This window comes from Oryctolagus cuniculus, chromosome 4, assembly GCF_964237555.1.
Source record: "Oryctolagus cuniculus chromosome 4, mOryCun1.1, whole genome shotgun sequence".
NCBI classification, from domain to species: Eukaryota; Metazoa; Chordata; class Mammalia; order Lagomorpha; family Leporidae; genus Oryctolagus; species Oryctolagus cuniculus.
The window spans coordinates 12,266,937-12,287,881 of NC_091435.1; the positions used below are offsets into that span (position 1 = coordinate 12,266,937).

Genomic DNA, 20,945 nt, shown 5'->3' on the forward strand with positions numbered 1-20,945 from the left:
ATTCTAGGAAGAGCATGCTGATTTGCAGTGTTCTCACGGTCTTCCTGACTTTAACTTGCTCTCACGTTCTGACTGACTTTGTTTAGCTTGTCCTTTGCATCAGCTGGGGCAGGGGCCATCTATTCCTAACCTGGAAGGTTTGCGCCACAGCAGAATATTGATGTTGGATAGTAGGACCCTCGTTGAGTGGCTTTGTTTAGTTTGAATAATTATAACTCATCAGACATTATAGGAATTTACATTTAAAATGAACCCTTTAATACCTTGTAAGTTACATATAGGTGTCTTTTAAATTATGTATAGATCTTGGAGGATAAATTAATTTTGCTTCTTTCCCATTCAGCAAGGCAGCATCTGATCTCTGTGTGACAACCGTTCTGTGGTTAAGAAATCTCTGCCTTAGGTTTGCAACTCAGGCAAATCAGGAAGTAGGCACATGCTTATGTTTGCATCTAAATTTCTATAGTTTGATCTTAACACCTCATTACTTGCCTCAAACTCTAATTTGAGAGGGCATAGTGCAAAAACAACAAAGCTGAATAATGCCAGTCGAGGCCGGTGCCGCGGCTCACTAGGCTAATCCTCTGCCTGCGGCGCTGGCACTCCAGGTTCTGGTCCCATTTGGGGCGCCAGATTCTGTCCCGGTTGCTCCTCTTCCAGTCCAGCTCTCTGCTGTGGCCAGGGAAGGCAGTGGAGGATGGCCCAAGTCCTTGAGCCCTGCACCTGCATGGGAGGCCAGGAGGAAGCACCTGGCTCCTGGCTTCAGATCAGCCTAGCGCGCCGGCCGCAGCATGCTGGCCGTAGTGGCCATTTGGGAGGTGAACCAACAGAAAAAGGAAAACCTTTCTCTCCCTCTCTCTGTCTCTCTCTCACTGTCTAACTCTGCCTGTCAGAAAATAAATAAATAAATAAATAAATAATGCCAGTTGTGTCATATGGTCAAGTACTATGAAAGTAAGCCTCTCCAGCTTAAAAAAAAAAAAAAAAAAAAAAAACAAGAAAAAAGATAATGTGAATAATGTAATAGAGAACAATGGATACACTTATGCTCTCAGTATGTTCTGTAGTTTATGAGTAGGGTGTCGCTACAGCTTCCGTATTTGTTCCCTTCCTGTAGCTTAAATAGTAAAAGTTATAGGTAAGGTAACAGCCTTCAGCTGTTAACTTGTTCAGGTCAAAAAACTTTGAAAACATGCACAGAGCTAACATAGGAATGAGTTAAGTTATCTGAATTAACTTGTAGGATATTACTACCAATGGCCTTATGTACTTTAAAATTTCTCTTAGCTTCTTCAGTGATGAGTAAAGTACACTTATTATTTTCCAAGAATAGGTTCAGGCCGGCGCCGACCCCGGGTTCTAGTCCCAGTTAGGGTGCCGGATTCTGTCCCGGTTGCTCCTCTTCCAGGCCAGCTCTCTGCTGTGGCCCGGGAGTGCAGTGGAGGATGGCCCAAGTGCTTGGGCCCTGCACCGGCATGGGAGACCAGGAGGAGGCACCTGGCTCCTGGCTTCGGATGGGCGCAGCGCACTGGCCATGGTGGCCATTGGAGGGTGAACCAACGGAGGGAAGACCTTTCTGTCTCTCTCTCTCACTGTCTAGCTCTGCCTGTCCAAAAAAAAAAAAGTTCAAACAGTTTCAGCAGAGTGCATTATTAAAGCTAAGTTATTTAGGGTAAAACTAAGCAAAACATTTATTATAAGAGAAAATAATTTACCTTTTCTTGGGCCTACATTCTAGAATTCTCAAATCTCCTTTCCTGTTTTGTCATACAGTCCTCATTTGATGGGGGAAGAACAGGCTGTTCTTTATTTGAAAGGCAGAGTTAGAGAAAAATCTTGCATCCACTGGTTTACTCCCCCAAATGACCATAACCATTGGGGCTGGGCCAGGCAGAAGCCAGGAACTAGAGGCTTTTTCCTGGTCTCCCGCGTGGGTGGCAGTGGCCCAAGAATTTGGGCCATCTTCTGCTGCTTTCCCAGGCATATTAGCAGGGAGCTGGATCGGAAGTGGAGCAGCTGGCACACTAATGAGCACCCATATGAGGGGATGGCATCACAGGCAGCAGCCTAACCTGTGCCACCACACCGGCCCATTCCAAAAGTTGAGGGACTTACTGCTGTCTTTCAAGTTTCAGTGCCAGTTGAACTTTTGGCTAATACAGTCCTAGTCTAGGGTAACTGGAGACTATATCTGTTTGATCGCTTAGAATTCTAGTAGCTTCTGGCTCTCTTACTGACTGTTATCTCCCTTCTGAATTATCCAGTATGACAAAGAATGTTGCTACAATAAAAATTTTTTGACTTTTTATTTTAGGACATAGAAAACCTACCTCAAATTAGAATAGTGTAATATGTTAATAGTGTAATTAACACACAGGTATCTGTCACCCAAGCCTCAGCAGTTATCAACTCCTGGACACTTTTGTTTCTCTATATCCCTATCTGCAATCTCTCTAGCCCCATTTAAATTGAAATAAGTCTGGACATCATAAATATTTCAGCAAATATTTCTAAATGATAAGGACTCCTTTTTTCTTTAACATAATCACAAATTCTTTGTCATCACATCTGAAAAAAAATATTTTTTAATGATTTATTTATTTATTTAAGGCAAATTGCAGAGAGGCAGAGGCATGGAGAGAGGTCTTCCATTCCCTGGTTCACTCCCCAAATGGTCTCCATGGCCCCAGCTGGGCTAGTCTGACCCAGGAGCGAGGAGCTTCTTCCAGGTCTCCATGCAAGTGCATCCTCTGCTGCTTTCCTAAGCCTTAGCAGAGCTGGATCAGAAGTGGAGCAGCTAGGCCTTGAACCAGTGCCCATATGGGATGCTGGCACTGCAGGTGAAGGCCTTACCCACTATGCCACAGTGCTGGCCCTGAAAATTTAAGTTTTTAAATATCAGATATCTAGTCTATGTTCAAATTGCCCTGATGTCTCAAAAATGTTTTTGTGAGAATAAATGTTTACTTAGTAACACATTTTATTTTGGTTTAAATTCTATTCTGTTGCCTTTCGCCTTTAAAACATTTTTTTTTTTTTAATCTGAGAGAAAGGAGAGAATGCCCCCACCCAGTAAAATGCTAGTTTACTCCCCAGGTACTCACAAGGGCGCTAGGACAGTTCTGGGAGCCCAGAATTCAATGCAGGTGTCCCACATGGGTGACAGGAATCCAGTAACCTGAGCCATCACTGCTGACTCCCAGGGTGTGTATTAGCGCAAAGCTGGAGTCAGGCGCCAGAGCTGGGTATCAGACCCAGGTACTTGGATATGGGACACAGGCTTGTTAGCCAGTGACTTAAATACCAGCCTGAATGGCTGCCTCTGTCCTTGTTTCTATTTATGTATTCACCAGGAGTGGTATAGAGGACCTTTAGTTGATCAGTTCTGGTAATTCTAGGTCTGTGTTTAAAATGTAGGTCTAATTGTATATTTGTGCTTAAGATAGCTCTGTGTTCTTAGTAAATACATATTTGCATTAGATTGAAGACTGTTGTGTGTGACATGGAAGAAGAATTTTTTCTTTTAAAATAAGCTCCTGAGGGAGTTAGGTACTATTTATCCTCAAGGTGTTACAGCAGTAACTTCGGATTTGCCTTAGCTTATGTGTTTAACCCGTGAACTAAAGAGGGGGAGGCCTCTTTACCTTGGCTGAACTGCTGAAGTCTTGTTTGCCTCCATTTACTCCCAAAATAATGGACTTACTGGATTGTTATACCTACTTGTGGTTAGAAATCAGCAACTTGTAAAAGGAAAGGTTTGCTTTTCCTAGCTTCTTGTTTGTTTAAAAATCACCGTGACTAGGAAGAAAAAAAATACAAACATCTCCACAAAAGGCAGTTTGTTCCTCTCATTGAAAGCACAATGGGTACCTGGAAAGACTGCGCGAACAGGAAAGTTCCCTGAACTTCATATCTCCTGAACGTTCACTTCCGCCCATTCTTTCAGTTTGTTTCCACTGAACTCTCCACACACCCTGCCACCTGGAGAACCCCACTGAGTTAAGCTCTGTTGGCAATCACTTAACAAGGCCTGTTTTCTCCCACCCCTACTTCACTGCCTACCACAGAAATACACATATGAAAATTTCCAGACCTTACTGGAATTGTTAAATGGAAACGTCATTAATGAGGGCATTGAAATACTAACAATGGTAAGGTAGAATGTTAATCTTTATCTGTTTGAAAGTCAGAGCTAGCTAGAGTGAGAGAGGGAGAGAGAGAGACAGAGATCTTTTGATCTTCCATCTGCTGGATTCAATGCCCAGCGCTCAGCCAGGTAGAAGCCAGGAGCTGCTTCTGGGTCTCCCATGGGAGTGACGGGGGCCCAGGCACCTGGGCCATCTTCCACTGCTTTTCTCAGGCCGTTAGCAGGGAGCTGGATTGGGAATGGAGCCGCTGGGACGTCCCAGGCAGTGCCTTTACCCACTTTGCCACAATGCCGGCCCCCAAAGCAGTTGTTTTTTGCCACAGCCTCTCGAGTAATTTTTGTGTATTAGATGACTACTTGCTCAACAGCGGCAGTGTTCAGACTGTGTAAGGTTGCCCTAAAGAAGACCTGGTTTCTATTGCTGGTATACAAGTGACTTTAGTATAAATAAGACAGGAGACCTATTTCCAACTAGAGTGATCAGGGACAACTTCAGGAAGGGTGAGTAATGTTTGAAAATACAAAGGTAGCTAAAGGTTATTCCAGATAGAAAGAACACTATGCACAGAGAAAAAAGAATGTAGGACTCGTCGAAGGACAACAAATTGGTCATTTTAGCTGACGCATTTGCAAGAAGATAACATTAAGGGGAAAAGAAATGGGCTTTGTGAAGTATTTACAAATGCCATATGTATTTACAGATTATGCATGTTATCCTATATAATAGAGTTTAAGCTTTCTCATTTTAAATTATTTGTAGTAGAAAATTCTCAAATTATTTTCTAGAATTAAATTAACAGAGAAGTGGAACAATAATCTTTTTAGGCTTATCCATATTACATCTTGCATTTTTGTTTATTTTACAGAGCCTCATAAAGAAACCTATTTTCCCCATTTAAAAAAATGTACAGGGGGCTGGTGCTGTGGCGTAGCGGATAAAGCCACCACCTGCAGTGCCGGCATCCCTTATGGGTGCTGGTTCGTATCCCGGCTGTTGCAGCTCTGATCCATCTCTCTGCTATGGCTTGGGAAAACAGTGGAAGATGGCCCAAGTCCTTGGGCCTTTGCACCTGCATGGGAGACTTGGAAGAAGCTTCTGGCTCCTGGCTTCAGAGTGGCGCAGCTCCGGCTGTTGTGGCCACTTGGGGAGTGAACCAGCGGATAGAAGACTTTCTCTCTCTCTCTCTCTCTCTCTCTCTCTCTCTGCCTCTCCTTCACTCTCTGAGTAACTCTGACTTTCAAATAAATAAATAAATGTTTAAAAACAATGTAAGGGAGGGTACAGGTGCTATGGCACAGTAGGTTAAGCTGCGCCTACATCCCATATTGGAGTTTTGATTTGAGTTCTGGCCACTACCTGCCTCCTTTCCAGCTTGAGAGGCAGCCGATGATGGCTCAGGTGTTTGAGTCCCTGCTGCCCACATAGAAGACACAGATGGAGTTCTGGGCTCTGGTCTCTAGTCTGGCCCAGCTCTGGCTGTTGTAGGCATTTGGGAAGTGAACCAGCACTCTCACTATCCCTGTGTCACTCTGCCCTTCAAATAGATGCAAATAAATAAACAATCATGTAAAAAGAAAAAGCGGAGCAAGGCCAACAAAGTATTATAAGAGTTTATGTTATTAAAGCCATTTGGGTATGAAAGCTTCTTAATTTAGGAATATGTGCTTTTTAAAGTTTAGTTTTGCTCATTACATTTTTTAAATTATGAAGCAGTTTGAAACATGCAACACAGTTGAAATTCAGTACAAGAAACCTTTTCTGAATTGAGAGTTGCTGACTTGACACCCCATTATTGATTTGATGAGATATCCCATGATGTGTTTCCTAGAAGGAAGTTCTTGTGTTTGTGACACAGCCATATCAAATTAACGTTGATACATTACTAATATCCAATCCTCAGGCTCCATTTGGGTTTCATCAATTGTCCCAACAATGTCTTTTATAATAAGAAAAAAGTCCAGTTCAGATTTGTGCATTTTGTTTACTTGTCAGATCTCTTTTGCCTTCTTCAATCTGGAAAAATTCCTGTCTTTAACAAATATGATTTTAAAAACGTCGAGGATGAAGGCCACTTCTTATTTACAATTGATGCTCATTCGGGGTTTGCCTGATGGTTCCTTACGCTTTGATTCAGGTCATACATCCTTAGCAGGAGTATTACAGAAGTGGTGCCACATTTTTTCATTAACAGGTAACACATAATTTTGACTTGTCTCTCACTGTTAATGTTCACTTTGGTTATTTGATTAAGGTGATGGTCTGCCAGGCATATTTGACAGACTTCAAACATTTATTTACGTATTTGAGTGGTACCGATAGATGGAGAGAAAGAGAAAGCAAGAGAGGGAAAAAAAAGAGCTAGCTCCCATCTGCTCTCTCCCATCCCATTTCACTCTCCAAATGGCTTGGCCGTAGTGAATCTGGGAGCCAGAAATGCAATCCAGGTTTCCCATGTGGGTGACAGGAATTCAGTCACATGAACCATTACCACTGGCTCCCAGGGTGCCCATGAGCAGGAAGCTAGAGTCAGGAGCCAGAGCTAGGTATTGAACTCAGGTACTCCAATAGGGAATGTGGACTTCGTAACTGGCCTCTTAGATGCTAACTTAAACACCTGTTGCCACACTTGTTAATAAAGTATTTTGAAGCGGTACTTTTTAATTTTTTTAAGATTTTATTTATTTGAAAGAGTTGGAGAGAATAAGAGGTCTCTGTCCACTGGTTCACTCTCCAGGTAGTTGCAATGGTCAGGGCTAGAACAGTCTGAACCCAGCAGCCAGGAGTTTCTTCCTGGTCTCCCATGTGAATGGCAGGGGTCCAAGCACTGGGCCATCTTCTGCTGCTTTTCCCAGGCCATTAGCGGGGAGCTGGTTTGGAAGTGGAGGAGGTGGGATATGAACTGGTGCCAGTATGGGATGCCAGTGTTGGCTTTTTCCACTACACAAGGTTAGCCCCAGGTGAAGTACTTTGAAACTTTAATCATACCATTTCTCATCAGACTTTGAATTCATGGGCTTATTCATTGGGTTCTGATACATTACTCCTGCTGTTTTTGTGATGCTTTTCAAATTGTCTCAGATTTTTCCAATGGCAGGCCCTTCTAGTTGCTTCTTTGCTTTTGTGATATGTCTCCATTATTCTTTGTGTCCTTATTGTGTGGCACAAGAATTGTTTCAGACTCATCTTGTCTGTGTTTCTGCCCTGCCATCTGCCACTTCGTCAAGGAGTCCTTGTTTCTTTTAATGGAGATTGGTGTTTAGAAACCAAATCTAGGTATTCAGTATGCTTGTTGCAACTGGAGTGTTGCTGATCCCAGTTCCTCTCAACGGAGAGTAGTAAGGAGTATATATAAATGTGTTTGTATATGTTATGTACAATATGCACCTGTATATATCCCATAGCTGTGTTTTTTCTGTCTAGAGAACTGTGAGTTCATACCAGTCATTCCAGTTCCAAGCAGTGCTATAGTCCTCATCCTAGTTTTCTCTCTCCGTATCTGTAACTCCCTTCTCTGACAGTGAGAAACCTGACTGCCATTACTCTTGATAATTTTGTGTATATAGCCACTCTCCTGTTCCATGCGTCCTCCTCTGCCACATGGGTGGCCTCCTCACCCCACTGGAGCTCCAGCACTCTGCCCCGTGCTTCCCTCCTGTGTACCCTGCCCCGCTTACCTCTCTCAAGCTCTGACATTTGCCGGGGCTCCTCCAACATCCTGCCGTAGACTCCACCCTCCACACCCTAATCAGACCTGAGCACCTCCCTTCTCCCAGGTGCTTGCTACACTCTCCTCCCTCCCTGGCTTCAGCTCCACATGCAGGACCATCCTTATTCTTCTCAGGTTCTGACAACCTACACTGGACCTCCGTTTATTCTGTTCCAAACCTTTGACGCATATAAGGAAGAACTTTTTATCCTTTGGATAAAAGAATAGATTTTGGAAGAATGTTTTCCTTTATGAAATTGAAAGTGCCTGGAGTTAAGAGTTCATATGGCTCTGAAATTTCACTCATCAAATCAATTTAACAATTATGGATTTGCTGCTGGGATAGGACAGGAACTAGACAAAGTCCCTTCTCTTACAGACTTCATTCTGTGACTCTGGCTGTTTAAGCTTAGACAAGTTAGTAACTAACAAATTAGTAACCTCTCTGAGCCTGTTTCATCATATGTCAATGGAAATAGAATTGAAAGATGCATGAAAATGTCTAGTGTAGTGTTAGTTACTGTCCTCATAATCACAGAAATGATATACAGATACCTCAGCTGAAACATTATTTTTAGATTTCTTTTAACATTGGGAGGAAATCAAAACACTGATAAGGAAAATGACATCTCATCTACTCATTGATTTATTTTTCCTTTCCTTTAGCATGCTTTAGCCTAAGAATATGTACATTAGTTTAAGGTCCAAGGGAATATCTTTTTTCCCGAGTCTCCAAATATAATACAAAATAACTAATCAGCATGGCATTTGTTTGCATATTTGAACTGGAAACAGTCTATTCGATGAGCCTTCATTGAACCTGAGAGATGTGGTATGTTGTTCATGTATTTGGAGCACAGTTAATGTTATGCGTTATTTGAAGAGGGAATGTTTTGTTGCATGGTAAATAAGTTATAGAGTGACCTTTTATGTTTTCTGAGGGAAGATGATGACTTAATATTGAAATTACATTTTCTTTTAAGCTCCTACTATCTACTGATATTTGAACCCAAATGATAATTGTTGCTGAAAAGGATCCATGTAGTAATTTCCATATTATCTATTAATGATGGTATTATTGTTTATATCTTAACATGAAACCTGTGAAAGTCTGGAATAATATTTTCCTGGATGTCTTGCCCTCTGTCATGTGAGCTATAACAGATCTTTCTCATGTTTGCTTTTGTATACATGTGGTACTCTTAGTGCATGTTTTGAAGACAATCATGTTTTACTTTATAAAATACAATTAATACTATGATACTTTGTATTTGTATTGCTTGTCATTGAATATTAGGAAAAGCTGTTCCACAAACATATATGCAGTATTACTACTAGGCGCTCTGGCAATGCAGAATGAAATACAAATCCCCATAACCTTAATGGCCTGGTGAACTTTTCCCCACTCCTTAGTTTCATAGTGGGTGGTTTAACAAAGGCTGCTATCAGCTAATTGAGTAATTGAGTCGTTTAGTCAGCCTGTGCTGCCAGCTAACAGCACAAACTCATCAGAAGATCCAAGTGAGGTCACCAGGAAGAAGGCTTAATAGTAGGTGGTCTAGGGGCTGGCGCTGTGGTGTGGTGGGCTAAGCCTCTGCCTGTGGTGCCAATTTGTGTCTCCACTGCTCCTCTTCTAATCCGCTCTCTGCTATGGCCTGGGAAAGCAGTGGAAGAAGGCGCAAGTGCTTGGGCCTCTGCACCTGCATGGGAGACCCAGAAGTTCCTGACTCCTGGCTTCAGATCGCCCAGCTCTGGCTGTTGTGATCATTTGGGGAGTGACCCAGTGGATGGAAGACCTTTCTCTGTGTCTCTCCCACTCTGTCTCTCCCACTCTCTGTAAATAAAATCTTAAAAAAAAAAAAAAAAAAAAAAGGTGGTCTATAAAGAGGTGAAACAGAGGAATGAGATGTTCTGTGGAACCTTGGAAAAGAACTTCTAGGCAAAGAAAAAAAATCTCTATAGACTGCGAACTGCCAAGATGTATTAGGAAAAGCAATAGGCCAAGAAAAGCTCTCTTGTAGGCAATAAAGACAGGAAATGGAAAGGTCCTAAGAATCTGCTTGCATGATTTTTTAATGTGGCACATGCAAGTGCTGATATAATTCTATATTGTAGATAAATTAGGTAAGGAAAATTTGGGCAGGTACAAAAGATTAAGAGGTAAATAAGCAGTGAACCAGAGAACCAGGAGGTGAGCAGGTGTGAGGTAGGGAATGGAAAAGGGAAGGCAGTAGAGAAGGAAGGAAATCTGGAAGAGAAAGGGAAGAAATGAGAAACAGGGTCAGACCTTTCTGACTTGTGGCCTATAGCAATTATTTGTAATTATCCTCTGAAATATTAGCTGTGGCTTACATTTCTTGGGTTTTTGATCAAATTTTTAATCTGCTTTCTAAGTACAACACTAGGAAGGTTTTTCCTATAAAGTTTCAAGATTTGTTTTTTGTTGCTACTTTTTCTGTCAATAGAATAACCACAGTAGCTTCTCCTAGGGAAATTAGTTTGTGGATTATTCTCATTAGTATGACAATACTAACTTTATAGCAGAAAAAATAAATTAAGTCAAAGATTAGACTTATTCCTTCATTCCTATACTAATGGCACCATTAGCTTTCATTATTTAAAAGTTTGATTAGTTTTCTATGTTTATTTTATTTTATTTTAAGGTATTCTTTCCAATGGTTCATCACCCAAATGGTCACTATGGCCGGCACTGCACCAGTTCGAAGCCAGGAGCCAGGTGCTTCCTCCTGGTCTCCCATGCAGGTGCAGGGCCCAAGCACTTGGGCCATCCTCCACTGCCTTCCCGGGCCACAGCAGAGAGCTGGACTGCAAGAGGAGCAGCCAGCACTAGAACCTGGTGCCCATATGGGATGCCAGCACCGCAGGCAAAGGATTAGCCAAGTGAGCCACAGCGCCAGCCCCAGTTTTCTATGTTTAAAGCACTAAAAGTATCAGTTTTATAAAGATGATAAGACTGAGTTCAGATCAGTAGGAGAGAATGGATTGATTAATAGATGGTACTGGAATAATTGCTAACTCTGAGAAGTACGGTTAAATTACTATCTTGAAAAAATAGCACTTTTATGTTAAGAATATCAGATTCAAAAATTTTTTATTGAGACTCTGGGGTAAATAGAATCCAATGTTTGATGTCATTTTTCTTAACCAAAAACTTTATTTGCAGCATCTGCAGAAAAAGAGGCAATCAAGGGTACATACTCAAAAGTATTGGATGCATATGGACTCCTAGGTGTTTTACGATTAAATCTGGGTGAGTTTGCTATTCGGTATAATTCAACCCTTTTAAAAAATATTTCTTTTTTTGTAATGCAGGGATTTGAGAGAGATTACCTACATAGAATTTAGGATTCCATATTTGAGTTAGAAGTATTTAAACATCTAAACTTTAAGCTTAATTTGTCATATTGCCTGAAAACACACACACACAAACTTGCAGCATGCAAACTCAAACTTCTGTGATTTCAAGTTCCAGAAGCAATGTCCAAACAAAATTTTGTCCAACAAAATCAGGACATTGCCCTTTTTCTTTGCTTCAGTGCATTTAGGAAAAGGTGTCTTCTTGGGAACTACACTGATTTCTCTGGTTTGTAGTAGAAAATACATCTGTATTGGATTGAGAAAGTCTGTTTGAGCCTTTTAACCTTTATCTATAATGGTGTGACTCCACATGCGGCCCCAAGACTGATGATGGTCCTTGAATTGTTTTGTATTGGTCTGTGATAAGGTAAGGAGCTTGCTCTGTCAGGTAAATCCAACACATGGCTTCCTTCTTTGATAAAGTCTAACTACGGGGGGGAGAAAGAATCAGCTACACGGAAGGGTGAGTTTAGTGGTGTGGTCGTTCCTCTTCTCATTATGTGCTAGTAACAGTTCATCGACATACTTTGGTAGTGGTCTGTTAAAATGGAGATTTGTCATTTGTTAAGGATCTGTCATGTATAAACCACTATGCAAAGTGATTTATTGCTAATACGTCTTAGGTAATCCTCACAGTCTACCAAGGTACTAAAATAATAGACTCTTTTTATAAGAGAGGGTTTCTCAGATTGGTTATGCCGACATACTGAGGTTGGTCTAGAATTGGTAGAGCCAGGATTCAGGGCGACTTCTGCCTGTGTCAGAACCTGTGCTAGCATACACCACTGCTCAATTCCAACCTCATACTGATTTCATAGAATTTTTGTCACAATTAGATGAAAAAATGTCTGAGAGTTTTTGCAAATGAAATTGCTTTATAAATTGTTCTCAGGGACTTTCTGCTCATGTATCATGAGCAGCTAACACTAATAAACCATTTTTCAACTTTATTAAAAAATTTTTCACATCCATTGTCTTAACTGAACTTTCTAACAAACATAAGGGAAGATCGTGAAGGCTACACATACACATACACACTTTTTTTCATCTACTTGAAGGGCAGAGAAACAGAGATGGACAGAGATCTTCCATCTGCTGCTTCACTCCTCAAATGCCTGCAATAGCTACAGCTGGGCCAGGCTGAATCCAGGAGCCTGGAACCACATCTGGGGCTCCCATATGGGTATCAGGGTCCCAAGCACTTGAGCCATCATCCACCACTTCCATGGATGTATTAGCAAGAAGCTGGATCAGAAGCAGAGGTGCTGGGACTCGAACTCAATGTAGGATGCAGGGATTGCAAGCGGCAGCTTACCATCATGTGCCACGCCGCCTGCCATGCTCTCCCCCATATATGTTTTATTTGATAAATTTTTGCAGCTTCATATTCAGTGGGGGAACAATTTCCTAAATATGAGATTATCCTGTTAATGTTGAAATGCTTTCTATATTAAATGTATTTAAACTTTAAGAAACTTTTTTGTTCCCGCTAAAAAGAAATCTAGCTGTGGATCTAAACATGTTCATGATAGGTTTAAAATAATCATGGTATCAGAGTTAAAAGATGTAGAAACACGAAGAAACAAATAAGTAGCCTAAAGAATACTGGGATTTTTAATCCACTAAAATCTTTGGTTTTTGCAGGTGATACTATGTTACATTATCTGGTCCTAGTCACTGGATGTATGTCTGTTGGGAAAATTCAAGAATCTGAAGTTTTCCGAGTTACTTCCACTGAGTTTATATCCCTTCGAATTGATTCTTCAGATGAGGATCGCATTTCAGAAGTGCGAAAAGTTTTGAATTCAGGAAACTTTTATTTTGCGTGGTCTGCATCTGGAGTCAGTTTAGATCTGAGTCTTAATGCACATCGTAGTGTGCAGGAGCACACAACTGATAATAGGTTTTTCTGGTGAGTCTTGTTTTATTTTTTCCCTTTATAATCATATGCGATGCGGTAGCTTGGTAATTTGGGCATCATAGGTTCAACAGCTGCTATTTGCAAAGGCAGCAAGGGATGGGCCTTGCTGGTTGAGCATCCTCTTCTTTGCTGCTCCAGAATCCCCAGTGAGCGTGGCGGGGGCCACTCCCAGTTTGCTGAGGTTGATGTGTCCCATGAAACCCTTTTACTCTCCCTGATTAGACTGACCTTTTGTCTCACAAAGCAATGGAAAATACTGGCTTGAATTTTGGAATGAACTCAGTTATAATAAAATTGTGTTGCTCATAATTACTATTCTTGGTTTTGAGATCTTTTCTCTGGCAGTATTACTTTCCTAAGTCAATATTCCTTTATTATTTTTAATTTTAAGGTTGTAAGTAGATTATCTTGATTTAAGAGCATTGGACTATGAAAAAATGATCTAGGATAAGGTCCAGTACTATAGTCCAATATCCAATAAAACTTATGAAGTTAATTGATTGTGCATTGTATGTTATATATAATAACATATATAAAATATGTAACATGCTGTTGTAAGTAGGCATGAATGAAGAGCAGAACATACAGGACTATAATTAGTACTGCTTCAATGTAGCAGACCAAATTTCTTGTATAGTAGTTCTGTTGTCTACAACCAGAATCAATGTTTATACTTTCCTTAATACCATGTACCAATTAGATTTCATTATATTGACATACATTATGAGGCCAAAGTCCCAGACTGTCTTCTCTTGGCTTCCTTGGGTAGTTCAGATTCGAAGTGTTCCCACCCTTGCATTTTGGTGTGTATGGTCCTTGATAGCACAGTCTTGCTTGTGCCATTTTTCCTGGCTCTCAGAGGACTCAAAATCAACAGCAGCGTAGGATAGGAAAGTATCTTTAGACTAATATCTTGATCACTCACATAGGAAGTGTATTGACCAGAGCAGTGGGGAGAAGGAAAGGCAGATTGAAAAAAGGCTTTAGGGTGTGGTTTATTAGAGACTTAGCAGAGGAAGAGACGATGGGGGCGGAGGAAGAACAGATTCGGGGGCGGTCGTGGTAGTGGAGAGGTTAACAGCACAGATGAGTGGACATAAAGTCCTAGCAACACAAAAAAGCTAGTGAGGATGGGATGTGCTTTCATCAAACTCAGAAATAGGCTTCCAAGAATGAAAACGTTGTCACATTTATGCATTTTCTGGTGGAAGCCAGTGAAGCCCCTTGAAAAAGGTAAACGTGCCACAGGTGTGCTCAGGGCAGCTGTCCTTACAGATTTTTTCCCTCCTCATCCACACCCACAATTCCTTAGGTTGAGAGATAAAGGCTTTCCTGCCATATTAGAAGTCTGAGCAGGTGCAGATACATTCACTGAACTTAACCAGTAAGAATAATTCGTCTTTTCACCCAGTTAAGGGTAGAGATGAGGGCCCAGAGGAGACAGGTTTGAACAGAGGGATGATTAAAATGCCAAAGATGAATTTTAGTCATTTTGCAAATTTTTCCAATTTTGCTAAGTATTGTATTTCACTTTGCAAAGAAAAATGCAGTCTTTTAGAATTCATTATGAATCCCCTTGCAGCTCAGTAGAAATATATTCCAGCTACAGTAATTTTGTAGTCAGAGTGCCATGTCAGATGCCTATCATAGTGCCTGTGTAGTTTTATTCCATTAGAGATTTGAAGCTGCTGCCAGTTAAGAGTTGTGTGTAAAGAATGAGAAGAGAAACACATTGGCGTTAAAGAAAAGTGAAACTGACAGCAGAAGAAACTGCTGCACAAAATGTGTAGCATCTGAGGTCTATTTAAATGGGGACAATTAAGCCTCTTAATTCTGCTTTGAAGCAGGTTTCAGCAGTGGTACTTGGACAGACTGGGTCACAGCTTGAGCTTTGACTCACATCAGTGTAGGTGATGGTAAAGGATGGAAGCTTAGTCATTGTATTTTTAAAATAAAGTAATGATCATCAGGTGTAATGTCACCTTAGTAGCAGTCTCACCAGTTCAGATTTAGGTTTCCACTTAAAATGAGAAAAGAGTTCTAAACTCAGAACCAATTTCAATAATGTAGAAATTCACTTCATAATTAATAAGAGATTTTTTTGATTCACAGTGTATTTTTGTTAAGTCTGGCAGAGGCCTAGTCCTGTCTCTGCTTCAGTTGTGGAGACTTTGAGTATATCTATTTTACAGTCACTAGGTATCTGTGTGTGTGTTTAAATGAAACTTTTTTCCTCTGAAATGTTTGGAAACCATCTATTACATAGAATGCTAAACAGATTTGGAGGGATGGAAAACTATACGTGCATTGTCTAATGCAATAGCCACATTTGGCAACTTTAGTCAGATTAATTAAAATAGAGACTTATAAAAGTAAAGTCTTAAAAATAGTTTTATAAAGTGGAATTGGATGTGTATATTCAACTTTTTATAACAAGCTAGAATTATTTATAAAAATATGACAGAAATGAGACACACAGATACTAATTAAAAAATGATTCTGTGGATCATAGATCACACTCTGTCCAAAGTTCTTATTTTTTTAATAGTATATTTATTTGAAAGGCAGAGTTGCACACGTGAGCGAGCTCCCATCTGCTGGTGCACTCCTCAGATGGCCACAGTAGTTGGGGCTGGGCCAGGCCAAAGCCAGAAGCCTGGAACACCATATGGGTCTCCAGCACGGGTAGCAGGGGCCTCAGCACTCCAGCGATCTGCTGCTGCTTTCCCAGGTGCATTAGCAGGGAGCTGGATCAGAGACAGAGCAGTGGGACTCAAAGTGGCACTCAGATGGGGTGCTGGTTTCCCAGGCTGCAGCTTAACCCATTGTACCACAACACTGACCCCCAAGGATCTCATTTTATAGCCTAATCTTCTGATCTGTGGCATAGGTAATTTAAATGAATTCATTTATTCTTGGTGCATTTTAATTTGATAACAGGAAATTATTGTTCTGAGAGCAGCATTTGCAGTCTGTGCTTTGTTATTTAGTACTCAGTAACCTAATGCAGAAAAGTCTTTTTTTTTTTTAGGAATCAGTCTTTGCATTTACATCTCAAGCACTATGGTGTGAACTGTGATGACTGGTTGCTACGCCTCATGTGTGGGGGAGTAGAAATCAGAACAATTTATGCTGCTCATAAGCAGGCAAAGGCTTGCCTCATTTCAAGACTAAGCTGTGAACGAGCTGGGACCAGGTTTAATGTCCGCGGTACAAATGATGATGGTCACGTCGCCAATTTTGTAGAAACAGAACAGGTATATAATGATTTATATTGCTTAATTCATGTATTCTAGGGGATGCACAGAAAATACTAGAAGAGCAGATTTTTATTTTATCAGAACGGTTTTTACACCTATAAAAAGTTACTGACCTTAAGGAAAGCTTCCCTAAAACAAGCCTACTTTGGTGTTGCTCTTCAAATAGGTAACAAGATACTCTGTAGTTAGCATGGAGTAGTCAGTGCTGTGTATTTGCAAGGGAACTTAGAAATCCTCAGATCTAGAGAACTTAAGAAAGGTTGTATGTATGTGTGAAATTGAATCAAACCCAACTCTTAATGATAGACATGTGTACTATCTGAAAATTAGAAGTTATGATATTTGTGACTGTAAAACTGTATAATTATAATTTTAGGCCAGGTCCTGAGCCCAATGCAAGTCTTTTAGATTTTGAAAAATATTTTTAAAAACTAAAGAACAAAATTGAGTGAAACATAAGATACATATAAAACACTGAGATTTAAAATGAAATTTGTTTATCTGATACAGAAGTAAGAGACACTTTACGTACTATTTTTCTTTGTAGGTTGTGTACTTAGATGACTCTGTTTCTTCGTTCATACAAATCCGGGGATCTGTTCCATTGTTCTGGGAGCAACCAGGGTTGCAAGTATGTGTTTGACAGTTTTTTTCTTTTCCTCTTGAAAATTTTCCCTGTTCTTTAAACCTTTAGAATAGTTCATTAATTCATTCATGGTTCTATTATTCTACCTAGTATTACTAGTTAGATTTGCAGATGGGGATTTGAATACCATGTTCCTAGAATTCTCTTTTTATTCCCCCTTAATGTCCTTTCAGAATAAATATCCATGGAAATCCAATTGCTATGTTTAGTTTTTCAGTTTTTGAGGTGCATTATATTACATTGATTTTTCAAAGTTTTTCCATACTGATTATGTCATTATCTTAGTGTGCAACAGTTTAGTCTCTTGAGGTAGAAAAAGATTGTAGTTAAAGCAAAGCCTCTCGAACTGGCCTCTCAGCTGGGCTCCCAACTCTGCCACCACCTGCTCTGTTGTCTTTGGGAGATGACTGAGCCTATCTGTGTCCCAGTTTCCTCTTCTGTGAAATGGAAATGATTGTGATAGTATCTACTGTCAGGATTAGGTGAAAAGCACTTAGAATAGTGCTTGGCACACAGCACCAAGTAGGCTTAGCTATTGTTTTTATTGATAGCATGTTCGGTACTAACATTTTACATTGTAATTTGTGGTGAACTGTTATCTTCAGTATGTTTTCTGATAATTTTTTAACTTTCTTTTGACAATAAAAATGTCTAATTTTTAAAATAAAATATTTATAAAATTTTAGGTCATAGTATTGGATTATGCCTAACCGTATAATCTTGTATTTTGTTCAAAAACCCATAGTCCCAAAAGTGTAAATCATATTCACTGTAGGCTTCTGGATGTGTATAGTAAGTTTTGTGTCTCAGCCTATAGTATGGAGAAAAAGGACAGAAAATCTTGCCGCCGCCTTTTTTTTTTTTTTTTTTTGCCAGGCAGAGTGGACAGTGAGAGAGAGAGACAGAGAGAAAGGTCTTCCTTTGCCGTTGGTTCACCCTCAAATGGCCACCACAGCCGGCGCACTGCGGCCGGCGCACTGCACTGATCCGAAGGCAGGAGCCAGGTGCTTCTCCTGGTCTCCCATGGGGTGCAGGGCCCAAGGACTTTGGCCATCCTCCACTGCACTGCCAGGCCACAACAGAGAGCTGGCCTGGAAGAGGGGCAACCGGGACAGAATCCGGCACCCCAACCGGGACTAGAACCCGGTGTGCTGGTGCCGCAAGGCGGAGGATTAGCCTATTGAGCCTGGGCGCCGGCCTCTTGCCTTCTTTTTAGTTTACTGCTGGATCTCTTACATTCTAGGTTGGTTAGTATGGAGAAAAATTATTTATCTCTTGAGGTTTGTTAATTTACTTAAGACTGGCCAAGGGGGCTGGTGTTGGCACAGCAGGTTAAGCTGCGGCGTGGAACACCTGTGTCTGTTGGAGTACTGGTTTGAGACCTGGCTGCTCGGCTTCTGGTCCAGCTTCCTGCTCATGTGCCTAGAAGGTAACAGAAAGTGGCCATGGGTCCCTGCCAATCATGTGGTCAACCTAAATGGCTCCTGGCTTTGACTTGGCCTAGTCCTGGATTTTGTAGCCATTTGTGGAGTGAACCAGTAGGTAGAAGATCTCTCTGTCTCTCAGTCTCTCTCTGTTCTGCCTTTTAAATAAGTAAAGAAATTTTTTAAAATTCTTTTTTGGGGGCTGGCCGCAGCGCAGTAGGTTAATCCTCCGCCTGTGGCACCAGCATCCATGTGGGCGCCGGTTCTAGTCCCGGCTGCTCCTCTTCCGATCCTGCTCTCTGCTGTGGCCTGGGAAAGCAGTAGAAGATGGCCCAAGTCCTTGGGCCCCTGCACCTGTGTGGGAGACCAGGAGGAAGCTCTTGGATCCTGGCCTCAGATCGGGGCAGCTCTGGCCATTGCGGCCATCTGGGGAGTGAACCAGCGGTTCAAAGACTTCTCTCTCTCTCTCCCTCTCACTGTCTGTAACTCTACCTCTCAAATAAATAAATGAAATCTTTTTAAAAATTCTTTTTTGAAGACTGTTAAGTACTATAAAGTGAAACTGAATCTAGATGTGAGTTAGGCTAAAGAATTTCTTGTCAAAAGGAACAAAGAGGGGCTGGCACTGTGGCTTAGCGGATTAAGCTGCTGCCTGCAGTGCTGGTATCCCATATGGGCATCAGTTCAAATCTTGGCTGCTCCTCTTCTCATCCATCTCCCTGCCAGTGTCCTGGGAAAGTAGCACAAGATGGACCAAAGTGCTTGGGCTCCTGTACCCACATGGGAGGCCAGGAAGAAGCTCCTGGCTCCTGGCTTCAGCTTGACCCAGCTTTGGCTGTTGCAGCCGTTTGGGGAGTGAACCAGCAGATGAAAGATCTCTCTCTCTCTCACTCTCTCTCACTCTCTCTCACTCTGACTTTCAAATAAATAAATAAAATGTTTTTTAAAAAAAGAAGCAAAGAATCCACTGGTTATTAGGATAGTCACTAGATTGACTTAGGACAGCAAGGGCAAATGCTTGATAAATAATACTATTAATTTAGTTTCAGAATTAGATAAACATAGTAGAGCTCATTTTCTAAGTTTCATTTCTTAGACTGCATGATTTATTTGGCATTCTTCCTCGCATACTGTTTTTAAAGTCACAGGTCAGTGAGAATGAATTCTGGGGAACTTTGATCCCAGAGTCTCAGAGAGAAATGTCTAGAAGTGGAGTGCAGGGAAGTAATCTGTTCTCGTCTTATACTTCTTCTTGGCATCAGACCTTTGTCCATTCATCCTCATCTTTCTGTGGGCAGAATCAGAAATTTTGGACTAATAAAAATAAATGAGATAACACGTATCTACCCATGTAGACCATTATAATTTTTCTTTTCTTACACACAGAGAGGAAGAGAGATGAGGTTGAATGGACAAAGGTCTGACACCAAGAAGAAAAGGTTAACTTGGGAAGTCTGTTTTTTTTTTTTTTTCCTGGAAGCAGTGATGTGTTTTAATTTGTTGGAGCTTTTGGTGAAGAAGAGGTGACTAGAGTTTTCAGCATGGCAGAGGAAACAGCTGCACAGACATTGTATCAGTAGGCTGCTTGGAAGAGTAGGGATTTAGGTCCAGGGACTAAAACATCTGAATCTCTCATGGAGTTGGTTAGGTTGCTCTAAGAGGGTAACTTATTTCACCTGTCTGTATTTCAGGTATGTTTAAAAATTGCTCAACACGGGGCACATAGTTTGGGCTTAAAACAAGATAATATATATGAAATTACTCTTAAAAATATCTTTCATCAATGAGAATTCCTATTGGTTTACAGGTGTTTTGTATTAGTATATCTGCTAATTTCTTTTATGAAGTTGCTCTTTTAAGAATAAAAGGGAGAGGAGGCCCCTAGAATGTTTTTACAAAGAGTATCATGAATTAAAATCAGTTATTTTATATAGCAATGTGTGTTCAGCAAATTAACTATAACATTGTACACAATGATATTTCTCTTTTCTACATGTTAGTTTTTGTTATGAGTGTATGTATTTTTCTTATTGAAGGTGGGATCCCATCGTGTCCGTATGTCAAGGGGATTTGAAGCCAATGCACCTGCTTTTGACAGGTAAGACTGATTATTTTATACACTGTAGTAAGTTTTGATATTGGTGAGCAATAGGATTATTTACCGATTTTTTTTTTAAAAAATCAAATGCTGCATTGCTGATTGATTTAATCAGTATGAGATTGAAAGAGCTTTAGATTTATAATAAACATTCAAATTTGGAGAAGGGCAAACTTTAAAACAGCAGCTAAGTAGGGGGTAGGGAAAGGAAGGGTGTGGGAACAGGCACATTGGAACTGTGGGGACATGTCATTGACCACTGTCAAATAGTGTAATTTTCTTTATTTCTCATGGAAAACATTATATACACCTATACTGATTTGTTTAAGCTTTTTTGGCTCTAAGGCCTTCTGACTTTTTTTTT

At 40.7% G+C, this 20,945-nt stretch overlaps 1 protein-coding gene across 32 annotated transcripts in view; it reads left to right on the forward strand.

Moving 5' to 3' along the window:
- The window catches only part of SYNJ1 (synaptojanin 1), a 105,860-nt gene that overhangs the window by 20,841 nt on the left and 64,074 nt on the right, over window positions 1-20,945 (forward strand). For all 32 annotated transcript variants that reach the window (XM_051858816.2, XM_051858818.2, XM_051858805.2 and 29 more), the window contains 5 exon segments: window positions 11,039-11,125; window positions 12,877-13,144; window positions 16,185-16,410; window positions 16,961-17,044; window positions 20,520-20,581. In XM_051858816.2, the coding sequence (XP_051714776.2) occupies window positions 11,039-11,125; window positions 12,877-13,144; window positions 16,185-16,410; window positions 16,961-17,044; window positions 20,520-20,581 (727 nt within the window).